The 15,000-nt window shown below is 50.4% G+C and overlaps 1 protein-coding gene across 1 annotated transcript in view; it reads right to left on the bottom strand.

Moving 5' to 3' along the window:
* The window catches only part of CAPN11 (calpain 11), a 97,666-nt gene that overhangs the window by 14,686 nt on the left and 67,980 nt on the right, over nucleotides 1–15,000 (bottom strand). The window contains exon 15 of the mRNA XM_075598815.1: nucleotides 444–501. Within this exon, the coding sequence (XP_075454930.1) occupies nucleotides 444–501 (58 nt within the window). The remainder of the gene's footprint in view (nucleotides 1–443; nucleotides 502–15,000) is intronic.

The raw sequence follows: 15,000 nt of genomic DNA, 5'->3' as shown, positions 1-15,000 counted from the left end.
GCCATGTAACGCCAGCCACCATATCCCCACCCTACGGTCACATGGCTGCGTGTCACTATGTCCTCTACTGGTGGGAAGGGCACGGGTCCTTCAGGTCTATCACTGTGACATTTAAGGAATATAGTTCCCTTTAGTCTGTCACCCCATGGTGGGAGGGACAGACTTGAGGACACAGGTATTCTGTCTGTCACAGTGGTGGGAGGAAGGGGTGAGATGGGCCTTCTGTCTGTGTCACCCTATGGTGGGAGGGACAGACTTGAGGCCACAGGACTTCTGTCTGTCACAGTGGTGGGAGGAAGGGGTGAGATGGGCTGCAGTGGGAAGGTCATGTCATGGCACATATGTCCCTTCCGTCTGTGTCACCCTGTGGTGTGAGGGACAGACCCATTAGACAGTTGGTCCCACCTTCACCTTGAAGTGGGAGGGACACTCCACATACTTACGTCTTGTCACCACTCTGTTGAGGATGCTCTTGAGCTCGAAGACGCTGATCTCCATATCCTGACAGAGAAGCAGAGACAGACGGACATGTTTAGAGCGCCCACGCAAGAAGAATTCATGACAAAAACCCACGCCACAGACAGAGATTTCGGTTTGTTCGGCGGGTTCACTGCCAGGTCCGGCGTACCCCGAGGCCAGTGAGTATTTCATGTTTCCTGACTGGGACGTTGCTACACCCGTGGTCTCACCCCGATGAGTTACTGCAGTGTTACTCTCAATACTTTTGGGGCCGAGCGAGATCTGACACGGCTGCACTTTGTAAAGTTTCCATGTAGTGATTATGTTATTGGGAGAGAGGGGGGGCAATACTTCTTGTTGCAGGGTACATGCAACCACACGCGGGATTTCTGGATAAGGCTTATTTATTGAGCCTTAAAAAATACAGCACACAAAAACAAAACCGCTTCTCAAACATGTATTTTGAAGACAGACCTTATAGCAGTAATCTTACTTCAGCGTTTCAGTCCTATCTCCTGACCAGCCAGCCTGCATGTGTGTACAGCCTGGGGGGTTTAAAACACCTTGATGAGGCAGCTGGGATCAGACTACTCAACTCAGCTGAAAGTTAACCTCCTCACTGCTGCACTGCACATAAGTCTGCCAGGCATAGGGCTGGTGACGTTTATTCACCCTGTCACATTCCTCCCCTGTTAGTGTGTGGCTGGGGCCACGCACGGCTGAAGCCCGACCATCCACCCCTTCTCTAGAGAAGAAATCAGCATTCGCATGTTCTTTTCTAGGTCTGTGCTGAATCTCAAACGAGAAGGGTTGGAGGGCCATATACCAACCTGGTCAACCTAGCATTAGAGTCTTTCATACTATTTAACCACTTCAATGGAACATGGTCTGTTACCAACGTGAAATGGACTCCCGCCAGGTAATGTCTTAAGGCCTCTATTACCCATTTTACTGCGAGGCACTCCTTCTCAATTACTGAGTAGTTTTTTTCCCTTGGGAACAATTTCCTACTCAGAAAAAGGATCGGATGCTCCACTCCCTCAAACTGTTGCGAGAGCACTGCCCCAAGCCCTATCTCTGAGGCATCGGTTTGTACAATAAAAGGCTTATCGAAGTCTGGGCTTCTAAGGACGGGAGCCTCTGATAGACACCTTTTTACCGCCTCAAAGGCTCTTTGGCACTCCCTTGACCATACCACTTGTGTAGGGGCACACTTTTTTGTGAGGTCTGTTAGTGGGGCTGCAACTTCCGAGTAGTAGGGGATGAACCGCCGATAGTACCCTGCTAAACCCAGCAGAGAGCGTACCTGCGTCTTTGTTTGGGGGGTCGGAACTTCTTTCAGGGCAACTATCTTGTCGGCTAGTGGCCTTACTTTTCCACCTCCCACTGCATACCCTAAGTATTTGGTTTCCGCCTTACCTAAGGCAGATTTCCTAGGGTTGGCTGTGAGCCCTGCCTCTCAGATATTTGAGGACCGCTTTCAGCCTATTTAGATGGGCCTGCCAGTGTTTACTATAAATGACAATGTCATCTAGGTAGGCTGCGGCATAAGCCCTATGAGGTCTCAGCACTTAATCCATGAGTCTCTGAAACGTGGCTGGGGCTCCATGCAGTCCAAATGGCATTGTCACAAACTGGTATAAACCCATGGGAGTGGCAAAGGCTGTTTTGTACTTGGACTTTTCCTCTAAAGGGTATTTGCCAGTATCCTTTTGTTAAGTCCAGCGTGGATATATATTCTGCGTTACCAAGGGCGTCAATTAACTCGTCCACCCTTGGCATCGGATATGCGTCAAACTTTGGATACCGCATTGACCTTTCAGAGGTCCACACAAAATCTTACCTTCCCATCGGTTTTAGGGACCATAACTAGTGGACTACACCACTCACTGTATGATTCCTCAATCACGTCTACGTGTAACATTTCTTGTACCTTCTTCTCTACCAGGGCCCTACGACTTTCAGGCAACCTGTAAGGACGGGAACGTACTTTTACCCCAGGTGCTGTTTCTTTCACATGTGAAACTAAATTAGTTTGCCCTGGTAAATCAGAAAAAACATAATTGAATTGTGTAATTATTTCTAACAAGTCCTCTTTTTGTTCAGAGGACAATTGTCTACCCATTGGGATTTTATCGTCACCACAGATGTTCCCCCGTGGGGGCTAAGGACCCAGGTCCGTTTCCTCCTCCACCGGGTGGATGAATAGAGCCCGCTGCATCTTCCAGGGTTTCAGCAAGTTCACATGGTAAATTTGTTTACCCTTCCTGGACCCTGGTTGAGCGATCTCGTAATCCACATCACCCGTGCGACGGAGTACTTCGAATGGGCCCTGCCATTTGGCTAGGAGTTTGCTCTCACAACTGGGTAACAATAACATCACCTGGTCTCCCAGGTGAAACACTCATGCGAGCATTCTGATTGTAATGTCTCTCCTGACTGTCCTGGGCTGATCTAAGATTCTCCCTAGCAAAATGGCCGACCACATCTAGGCGCTTCCTAAGGTCCAAACAAAGAAGAAAACCGGCGCCTTACAAGTCCAATCTAGTGATTTTAGAAGTCCAATGAGTGAAGAAAAGTGTCCCAATAAATAGACCCTTCTGATCCTTGAGTACCAGATTGTCTGATGTGGCTTCCGCCGTGCGTTCTGTGATAGAATTATAGAAGTAAGCAGGCAGTGAAAGTCGGTCGTGAAAAGGTATTGGCTCTCCCTCCGGTCACACAGTGGAGCGTTTCTTAGATGCACTCCTGTGATTCCCCGCGCCTCTGAGGCGGATGCTCCGTCACTGGGGGGCGCGGACCTTGTGGTTGAATACTCCTTCCGTCTCTGACTCGTCACTCCGTCAGATGAGCTCTGAACTTTGCCCTACGCGTTTCGTGCGCTTCTGAAGAAGTATGGCAGCTTTTACTTGTTTGTAATCCATTGCCTGGTCCACTGGGAGGCCCTGATATGAGGCCTGGGCTTCTCCTATAAGGAGTGGGGCCAAAGCGATTGCCCAGCGGTCTGCAGACCAGCCCTGGGCTTCGGCAACCCTTTCAAACGTCAGTAGAAAAGCCTCCGGATCCTCGTTCAGAGCCATTTTCCTCAGGAGGACCGGGGGTTTGTTCGCAAGTTCTGGACTAGTGTTCCCCTGGAATTGGGTCAGCAGCCTGGCCATCCGCTCCTCCTGTGCTGCCTGCTGCTGGGTTAGGAGCTGGGTTGGCTGCTGCAATAGTCTTTCATCTCTGTCTGCTTGTAGTTGGGCCTGCTCCTGCATTAACAGTCCCTGCTGTCTGGTCTGCTCGCACAGAAACTTTTTTGAAAATTCTTCCATTTTTTTTTTGTGTGTGTGTGTGTGGCCCTTCAACTGCAGGAGCCTCTTAACATCCCACTTCTGACACCATATGTTGCAGGGTACATGCAACCACACGCTGGGTTTCTTGATAAGGCTTATTTATTGAGCCTTAAAAAATATAGCACACAAAAACATAGCTTCTTTTCAGCATACAAAAACATAACAGCTTCTTTTCAGCATACAAAAACATAACAGCTTCTCAAACATGTATTTTGAAGACAGACCTTATAGCAGTAATCTTACTTCAGCGTTTCAGTCCTATCTCCTGACCAGCCAGCCTGCATCTGTGTACAGCCTGGGGGGTTTAAAACACCTTGATGAGGCAGCTGGGTTCAGACTAATCAGCTCAGCTGAAAGTTAACCTCCTCACTGCTGCACTGCACATAAGTCTGCAGGCATAGGGCTGGTGACGTTTATTCACCCTGTCACATTTCTATATTAGAGATTGGTTGTATTTAGGGTGCAAAGCTTTTCCAGTGGAGGCTATGGAATAAATACTGTGATACTCTTGTGGCTGATGGCACAGTATAGGTTATGGAATAAATACTGTGATACTCTTGTGGCTGATGGCACAGTATAGGTTATGGAATAAATACTGGGATACTCTTGTGGCTGATGGCACAGTATAGGTTATGGAATAAATACTGGGATACTCTTGTGGCTGATGGCACAGTATAGGTTATGGAATAAATACTGGGATACTCTTGTGGCTGATGGCACAGTATACAGTAGGTTATGGAATAAATACTGGGATACTCTTGTGGCTGATGGCACAGTATAGGTTATGGAATAAATACTGGGATACTCTTGCGGCTGATGGCACAGTATAGGTTATGGAATAAATACTGGGATACTCTTGTGGCTGATGGCACAGTATAGGTTATGGAATAAATACTGGGATACTCTTGTGGCTGATGGCACAGTATAGGTTATGGAATAAATACTGGGATACTCTTGCGGCTGATGGCACAGTATAGGTTATGGAATAAATACTGGGATACTCTTGCGGCTGATGGCACAGTATAGGTTATGGAATAAATACTGGGATACTCTTGTGGCTGATGGCACAGTATAGGTTATGGAATAAATACTGGGATACTCTTGTGGCTGATGGCACAGTATATATAGGTTATGGAATAAATACTGGGATACTCTTGTGGCTGATGGCACAGTATAGGTTATGGAATAAATACTGGGATACTCGTGTGGCTGATGGCACAGTATAGGTTATGGAATATACAGTATACTGGGATACTCTTGTGGCTGATGGCACAGTATAGGTTATGGAATAAATACTGGGATACTCTTGTGGCTAATGGCACAGTATAGGTTATGGAATAAATACTGTGATACTCTTGTGGCTGATGGCACAGTATTGGTTATGGAATAAATACTGGGATACTCTTGTGGCTGATGGCACAGTATAGGTTATGGAATAAATACTGGGATACTCTTGTGGCTGATGGCACAGTATAGGTTATGGAATAAATACTGGGATACTCTTGTGGCTGATGGCACAGTATAGGTTATGGAATAAATACTGGGATACTCTTGTGGCTGATGGCACAGTGGAGGTTATGGAATAAATACTGTGATACTCTTGTGGCTGATGGCACAGTGGAGGTTATGGAATAAATACTGGGATACTCTTGTGGCTGATGGCACAGTATAGGTTATGGAATAAATACTGGGATACTCTTGTGGCTGATGGCACAGTATAGGTTATGGAATAAATACTGGGATACTCTTGTGGCTGATGGCACAGTATAGGTTATGGAATAAATACTGGGATACTCTTGTGGCTGATGGCACAGTATAGGTTATGGAATAAATACTGGGATACTCTTGTGGCTGATGGCACAGTATAGGTTATGGAATAAATACTGGGATACTCTTGTGGCTGATGGCACAGTACAGTATAGGTTATGGAATAAATACTGGGATACTCTTGTGGCTGATGGCACAGTGGAGGTTATGGAATAAATACTGTGATACTCTTGTGGCTGATGGCACAGTATAGGTTATGGAATAAATACTGGGATACTCTTGTGGCTGATGGCACAGTATATATAGGTTATGGAATAAATACTGGGATATTCTTGTGGCTGATGGCACAGTATAGGTTATGGAATAAATACTGGGATACTCTTGTGGCTGATGGCACAGTATAGGTTATGGAATAAATACTGGGATACTCTTGTGGCTGATGGCACAGTATAGGTTATGGAATAAATACTGGGATACTCTTGTGGCTGATGGCACAGTATAGGTTATGGAATAAATACTGGGATACTCTTGTGGCTGATGGCACAGTGGAGGTTATGGAATAAATACTGTGATACTCTTGTGGCTGATGGCACAGTGGAGGTTATGGAATAAATACTGGGATACTCTTGTGGCTGATGGCACAGTATAGGTTATGGAATAAATACTGGGATACTCTTGTGGCTGATGGCACAGTATAGGTTATGGAATAAATACTGGGATACTCTTGTGGCTGATGGCACAGTATAGGTTATGGAATAAATACTGGGATACTCTTGTGGCTGATGGCACAGTATATATAGGTTATGGAATAAATACTGGGATACTCTTGTGGCTGATGGCACAGTATATATAGGTTATGGAATAAATACTGGGATACTCTTGTGGCTGATGGCACAGTATAGGTTATGGAATAAATACTGGGATACTCTTGTGGCTGATGGCACAGTATAGGTTATGGAATAAATACTGGGATACTCTTGTGGCTGATGGCACAGTGGAGGTTATGGAATAAATACTGGGATACTCTTGTGGCTGATGGCACAGTATAGGTTATGGAATAAATACTGGGATACTCTTGTGGCTGATGGCACAGTATAGGTTATGGAATAAATACTGGGATACTCTTGTGGCTGATGGCACAGTGGAGGTTATGGAATAAATACTGGGATACTCTTGTGGCTGATGGCACAGTATAGGTTATGGAATAAATACTGGGATACTCTTGTGGCTGATGGCACAGTGGAGGTTATGGAATAAATACTGGGATACTCTTGTGGCTGATGGCACAGTATAGGTTATGGAATAAATACTGGGATACTCTTGTGGCTGATGGCACAGTATAGGTTATGGAATAAATACTGGGATACTCTTGTGGCTGATGGCACAGTGTAGGTTATGGAATAAATACTGGGATACTCTTGTGGCTGATGGCACAGTGTAGGTTATGGAATAAATACTGGGATACTCTTGTGGCTGATGGCACAGTGTAGGTTATGGAATAAATACTGGGATACTCTTGTGGCTGATGGCACAGTATAGGTTATGGAATAAATACTGGGATACTCTTGTGGCTGATGGCACAATATAGGTTATGGAATAAATACTGGGATACTCTTGTGGCTGATGGCACAGTATAGGTTATGGAATAAATACTGGGATACTCTTGTGGCTGATGGCACAGTATAGGTTATGGAATAAATACTGGGATACTCTTGTGGCTGATGGCACAGTATAGGTTATGGAATAAATACTGGGATACTCTTGTGGCTGATGGCACAGTATAGGTTATGGAATAAATACTGGGATACTCTTGTGGCTGATGGCACAGTGGAGGTTATGGAATAAATACTGGGATACTCTTGTGGCTGATGGCACAGTATAAGTTATGGAATAAATACTGGGATACTCTTGTGGCTGATGGCACAGTATAGGTTATGGAATAAATACTGGGATACTCTTGTGGCTGATGGCACAGTATAGGTTATGGAATAAATACTGGGATACTCTTGTGGCTGATGGCACAGTGGAGGTTATGGAATAAATACTGTGATACTCTTGTGGCTGATGGCACAGTGGAGGTTATGGAATAAATACTGGGATACTCTTGTGGCTGATGGCACAGTATAGGTTATGGAATAAATACTGGGATACTCTTGTGGCTGATGGCACAGTATAGGTTATGGAATAAATACTGGGATACTCTTGTGGCTGATGGCACAGTATAGGTTATGGAATAAATACTGGGATACTCTTGTGGCTGATGGCACAGTATATATAGGTTATGGAATAAATACTGGGATACTCTTGTGGCTGATGGCACAGTATATATAGGTTATGGAATAAATACTGGGATACTCTTGTGGCTGATGGCACAGTATAGGTTATGGAATAAATACTGGGATACTCTTGTGGCTGATGGCACAGTATAGGTTATGGAATAAATACTGGGATACTCTTGTGGCTGATGGCACAGTGGAGGTTATGGAATAAATACTGGGATACTCTTGTGGCTGATGGCACAGTATAGGTTATGGAATAAATACTGGGATACTCTTGTGGCTGATGGCACAGTATAGGTTATGGAATAAATACTGGGATACTCTTGTGGCTGATGGCACAGTGGAGGTTATGGAATAAATACTGGGATACTCTTGTGGCTGATGGCACAGTATAGGTTATGGAATAAATACTGGGATACTCTTGTGGCTGATGGCACAGTGGAGGTTATGGAATAAATACTGGGATACTCTTGTGGCTGATGGCACAGTATAGGTTATGGAATAAATACTGGGATACTCTTGTGGCTGATGGCACAGTATAGGTTATGGAATAAATACTGGGATACTCTTGTGGCTGATGGCACAGTATAGGTTATGGAATAAATACTGGGATACTCTTGTGGCTGATGGCACAGTGTAGGTTATGGAATAAATACTGGGATACTCTTGTGGCTGATGGCACAGTGTAGGTTATGGAATAAATACTGGGATACTCTTGTGGCTGATGGCACAGTGTAGGTTATGGAATAAATACTGGGATACTCTTGTGGCTGATGGCACAGTATAGGTTATGGAATAAATACTGGGATACTCTTGTGGCTGATGGCACAGTATAGGTTATGGAATAAATACTGGGATACTCTTGTGGCTGATGGCACAGTATAGGTTATGGAATAAATACTGGGATACTCTTGTGGCTGATGGCACAGTATAGGTTATGGAATAAATACTGGGATACTCTTGTGGCTGATGGCACAGTATAGGTTATGGAATAAATACTGGGATACTCTTGTGGCTGATGGCACAGTATAGGTTATGGAATAAATACTGGGATACTCTTGTGGCTGATGGCACAGTGGAGGTTATGGAATAAATACTGGGATACTCTTGTGGCTGATGGCACAGTATAAGTTATGGAATAAATACTGGGATACTCTTGTGGCTGATGGCACAGTATAGGTTATGGAATAAATACTGGGATACTCTTGTGGCTGATGGCACAGTATAGGTTATGGAATAAATACTGGGATACTCTTGTGGCTGATAGCACAGTATAGGTTATGGAATAAATACTGGGATACTCTTGTGGCTGATGGCACAGTATAGGTTATGGAATAAATACTGGGATACTCTTGTGGCTGATGGCACAGTATAGGTTATGGAATAAATACTGGGATACTCTTGTGGCTGATGGCACAGTATAGGTTATGGAATATATACTGGGATACTCTTGTGGCTGATGGCACAGTATAGGTTGTATCTGCTTCAGCAGTCTGGATAGAAAAGCCCTGACCTGTGAAGTGGGAGACAAAACATCTGGAGAAACCATCAGCCCCGAGTGACCGCTGGTAATATTTTACATATTGTTTTCTCATATAACGCCGACAGTATACACGGCCCGGCACATAGCAAGTAACAGGCAGAGTGATTACACGCCAATGCCTGACATACAGGGAGGTTAGAGAGGGAATCCAAGCAGCACGTTAAACAAAAAAACAAAACAAAAAATACATATACATATGTAACCCCGGTCTCTTTTCAGCCCCAGAGACCCCCCCATGTAGCGCTCCGAGGCTCTGCGACACACCCGGCTAGCGGGGGCCGCCATGACAGGTTGCGCGAGCATGCGCGTTGGTCGCGCAGGCGCAGTAAGGGTAGCGCTCGCGGTCCCAATGCTAAAGAGGCCCTGAGTGGACTACAATTCCCAGCAGCCTCTGGGGATTGCCCTTTCACCCACATCACGTGCAGCCAGCCAGCAAATAGGGTTTTGCAGCTTCTCCTGGGGAGGAAGGCTACAATGTTGCGGGACCACGTTTTTCAGTTGGAGCTGGGAGCAGGAAAGGGGAGGAAGGGGGTAAGGAGCAAGTGGCTCCTGCACCAGGTAAGGATCCCCAAGTCCCAGGCAGGCCCCAATCCCTGTTAGGGTAGTGGATAGGTACTGAGGGACAGCCCCTAGGTTAGGGACTCTGCCCTTAGGTGTGTGAGGGTGCAGGCTTGTCAGTGTCACGGCTGGTAGTGCTGTGAGCGCTGACAAGTAGGCACAGTGTGAGCAGCGTGTGCTGTGTGTTGTTGCTGCAGGTTGACTGTGTGTGTGCAGTGTGTTTGCTGCAGCCGCTGTTAGTATTAGCTAGAGTCAGGACCGGGTCACGTAGTGCCAGTGATAGATAGGGACACAGCGGACGCTGCGGTTCCTGTGGAGAGGTTCGGGCTCAAGTCGGGGCCCACAGAGACTATCTCCAGGGTGAGATCGCCCTCGGCGGTCCTCGTGCAAAGAACCCGTTTGGGATCAGACGGAATCACCGAGCGACGGATCCTTTGTGAAGCAGTTGCTGATCCGAGTACTGGAGTGCTCGGCAGGTACTTTACATCCACAAGTGCACCAACGGGCCCTTAGCTTAATAGTGACTGCGCAGTCACCCATACCCTCTCTCTGCAAGAGTGCGGGACATTGGGTGGGAATCCTATGGACACTGGGTGGGATCACTCGGTGTTGGGGGAAGCGTTTGGTGAGACGCCTTGGTTATTAGTGTCTCCTCTGTAGAGGGACACCTGTTATTCTATTGTTGATATATGTGTGTACGTTCTCAGGTAAAAGGTATTGGTTATCATAAGGTGTTGTATGTTTCTTGCCCAGGGGAATCTCACATCACGGGCATCCTGGGTAAGTGGAGGCGCTGCGCTAAGGAAATGTGTAAGTGTTACCCAAGGCTCCCAGTTAGCGGAGGCTCAGATCTCCTGGAGCCACAGGTTGTGTACAGTGACCTGTAGTTCCTTTGGGAGGCATCAGAAAAAGGGCTACAACAATATATATATCTTATACTATATTAGTGAAAGCACTGTATGTTTGCCTGCCTGGATGTCCGGTGTCCCTAGCGGCAATCTCATTGGTCCCTTGGGCCGCCCGCCCCCGCACACCTCTCATTGGGCTCACACACTCACACCACCCCCTTGGCCCGCCCCCCACACCTCTCATTGGCCTGAGGCGGAGTGACGGGCCAAAGGTCCAAAAAAAAAAATACACACACACACACACACACACACACACAGTGTTACATACATTAGCGGGGCTCACAGTGTTAGCAGCACATCTCCGCTCTCTTCCCCACCGGTCCCGGAGGCTCCGCCTCTTCCTCCGTCTCTCCCTGTTTCCCGCGCTTTCACCCCCCCCCCTCCACGTGGGAGCTGCCGGACGGGTGAGTGAGCGGCCGGACGGGTGACTGAGCGGTCTTCACGTCCCCTCACCCCCCTTCACCTCCCCCCACTCACTTCCCCTCCACCCCCCCGGCGCCGCTACAGTCAGCGGGGGAGCGGAGTGATCACCTCCCCTCACTCACTTCCCCTCCACCCCCCCCCCCGGCGCCGCTACAGTCAGCGGGGGAGCGGAGTGATCACCTCCCCTCACTCACTTCCCCTCCACCCCCCCCCCCGGCGCCGCTACACTCAGCGGGGGAGCGGAGTGATCACCTCCCCTCACTCACTTCCCCTCCACCCCCCCGGTGCCGCTACACTCAGCGGGGGAGCGGAGTGATCACCTCCCCTCACTCACTTCCCCTCCACCCCCCCGACGCCGCTACAGTCAGCGGGGGAGCGGAGTGATCACCTCCCCTCACTCACTTCCCCTCCACCCCCCCCGGCGCCGCTACACTCAGCGGGGGAGCGGAGTGATCACCTCCCCTCACTCACTTCCCCTCCACCCCCCCCCCCCCCCCCCGGCGCCGCTACAGTCAGCGGGGGAGCGGCCACAACACGCTGCCTCCCGCCTCAGATCCACGTGGGAGCTGCCGGACGGGTGAGTGAGCGGCCTTCCCCTCCCCTCACCCACCCCTCACTACACTTCCCCTCCCTTCCACATCCCCTCCACCTCCCCTCACCCACCCCCTCCACCTCCCCTCACCCACCCCTCACTACACTTCCCCTCCCTTCCACATCCCCTCCCCTCCACCCCCCCTTCACCTCCCCTCCACCCCCCCTTCACCTCCCCTCCACCCCCCCTTCACCTCCCCTCCACCTCCCCTCCACCCCCCCCACCCCCCCCTTCACCTCCCCTCCACCCCCCCCCCCCTTCACCTCCCCTCCACCCCCCCCTTCACCTCCCCTCCACCCCCCCCCTTCACATCCCCCCCCTTCACCTCCCCCCCCTTCACCTCCCCTCCACCCCACCTTCACCTTCCCTTCACTCCCCCTTACAACCTCCCACCACCTCCCCCCCTCCCCCCCTTCCCACCACCTCCCCCCTCTTCCCACCACCTCCCCCCCCCTTTCCACCACCTCCCCCCCCTTCCCACCTTCCCACCACCTCCCCCCCCTTCTCACCTCCCCACCACCCCCCTCCTCCCCCCTTCCCACCACCCCCCTCCTCCCCCCTTCCCCCCCCTTCCCACCACCTCCCCCCTTCCCACCACCTCCCCCTCTTCCCCCCTTCCCACCACCTCCCCCCTTCCCACCACCTCCCCCCTTCCCCTCCTCCATCTCCCCCTTCCCCTCCTCCATCTCCCCCCTTCCCCTCCTCCATCTCCCCCCTTCCCCTCCTCCATCTCCCCCCTTCCCCTCCTCCACCTCCCCCCTTCCCCTCCTCCACCCCCCCTTCCCCTCCTCCACCCCCCCCTTCCCCTCCTCCACCTCCCCCTCCTCCACCTCCCCCCCCCTTCCCCTCCTCCACCTCCCCCCTTCCCCTCCTCACCTCCCCCCTTACCCTCCTCACCTCCCCCTTACCCTCCTCACTTCCCCTCCTCCACCTCCCCCTTTCCCCATCCCCCCTTTCCCCATCCCCCCTTTCCCCATCCCCCATCTCCCCTCTTTCCCCCCTCCACCCCCTTCCCCCCCTCCACCCCTCTTCCCCCCCTTTCCCTCCTCCCCCCCTTTCCCTCCTCCCCCACCTTTACCCCCTTCACCCCTCCCCCCTTCACCCTTACCTCCCCCCCTTCACCCTTCCCCCCCCTCCCCCCTTCTCCTCCCTCCTCCCCCACCTCCCTCTTCCCCTTCCTCTCCTCCACCTCCCCCTTCCCTTCCTCCCTTCACCTCCTGTCACCCCCCCCTTCGCCTCCTGTCACCCCCCCCCTCCCTTCACCTCCTGTCACCCCCCCCTCCCTTCACCTCCTGTCACCCCCCCCCTCCCTTCACCTCCTGTCACCCCCCCCCCCTCCTTCACCTCCCGGCAACCCCCTCCACCTCCCGTCAGCCCCCCTTCACCTCCCCTCCGCCCCCCCTTCACCTCCCCTCACCATCCCCCACCACCCCTCCCTCACCACCCATCCTCACCTCCCCTCCGACCTCCCCTCCGCCCCCCTTCACCACCCCCCACCACCCCTCCGACCTCACCTCCCCTCCTTCAACGCCTTTCGTCCGCCCTCCCGCCTCTGCCTTTCGCCCACCCGCACTTCTGCCTTTCACCCGCCCACCGCTCACACCCCTGCGCCACACAGCCGCTGCACGCACTCAACAGACACCCGCCACTCGACACACCCGCCGCCTCTCACCCACCCCACACACTCGACACACACCCGCCGCCTCTCACCCACCCCACACACTCGACACACACCTGGCGCATCCTGCCCCTACGCAACAATATCACTGACCAGCTGTCACCCGCACTCGCCACACACCCGCCGCCTCACACCCTAGCAGGACACACGCCTCACATTTTCACATCACTTATGTCACCAAAATATTGAACTGTGGTGTGTTTGCAATAAACCATTTTTATACAACATCGTATTACATTTTCTTCCATCTTTCTTTTCAATATTATTATCCAACCTTTACAACAAATACTCACCTATTGTTCCACGATTTATAAATAATACTACCTATTACGCATTTACATCCCGGGCAACGCCGGGTCTCTCAGCTAGTACATATATATAGGGAACCATGTTAAAAATGGTTTTTGAAGCAAAAAGTGACACTGTGTGCTCATTTGCATGTCATTTCCCAGAATCCCTTGCTGCAGTGGAAGTGCTGTGTGATAATGGGGAAAGGCGGGGTTGCAGACCTGCCTAAGACATGTAGATGAGCATACAGTATATTTACATATATATATATACAGTGTTCAACAAACCTATACATTTGCATGCCCCGGGCGAGTGGATTTAACATTGTGGCGAGCACCTATTGGCCCAAGCAGCACACTTGTGGTACTAGGTGGCGAGTAGATTTTTTGGTGATTTGTCGACCACTGTAATATAAATATATAAATATATATATATATATATATATATATATATATATATATATATATATATATATATATACTAGCTGAGAGACCCGGCGTTGCCCGGGATGTAAATGCGTAATAGGTAGTATTATTTATAAATGGTGGAACAATAGGTGACTATTTGTTGTAAAGGTTGGATAATAATGTTGAAAAGAAAGATGGAAGAAAATGTAATACGATGTTGTATAAAAATGGTTTATTGCAAACACACCACAGTACAATATTTTGGTGACATAAGTGATGTGAAAATGTGAGGCGTGTGTCCTGCTAGGGTGTGAGGCGGCGGGTGTGTGGCGAGTGCGGGTGACAGCTGGTCAGTGATATTGTTGCGTAGGGGCAGGATGCGCCAGGTGTGTGTCGAGTGTGTGGGGTGGGTGAGAGGCGGCGGGTGTGTCGAGTGTGTGGGGTGGGTGAGAGGCGGCGGGTGTGTGTCGAGTGGCGGGTGTCTGTTGAGTGCGTGCGGCGGCTGTGTGGCGCGGGGATGTGAGCGGTGGGCGGGTGAAAGGCAGAAGTGCGGGTGGGCGAAAGGCAGAGGCGGGAGGGCGGACGAAAGGCGTTGAAGGAGGGGAGGTGAGGTCGGAGGGGTGGTGGGGGGTGGTGAAGGGGGGCGGAGGGGAGGTCGGAGGGGAGGTGAGGATGGGTGGTGAGGGAGGGGTGGTGGGGGATGGTGAGGGGAGGTGAAGGGGGGGCGGAGGGGAGGTGAAGGGGGGCTGATGGGAGGTGGAGG

This window comes from Ascaphus truei, chromosome 4 (assembly GCF_040206685.1).
Source record: "Ascaphus truei isolate aAscTru1 chromosome 4, aAscTru1.hap1, whole genome shotgun sequence".
NCBI lineage: Eukaryota > Metazoa > Chordata > Amphibia > Anura > Ascaphidae > Ascaphus > Ascaphus truei.
This window is presented reverse-complemented; position numbering and strand designations above follow the sequence as displayed.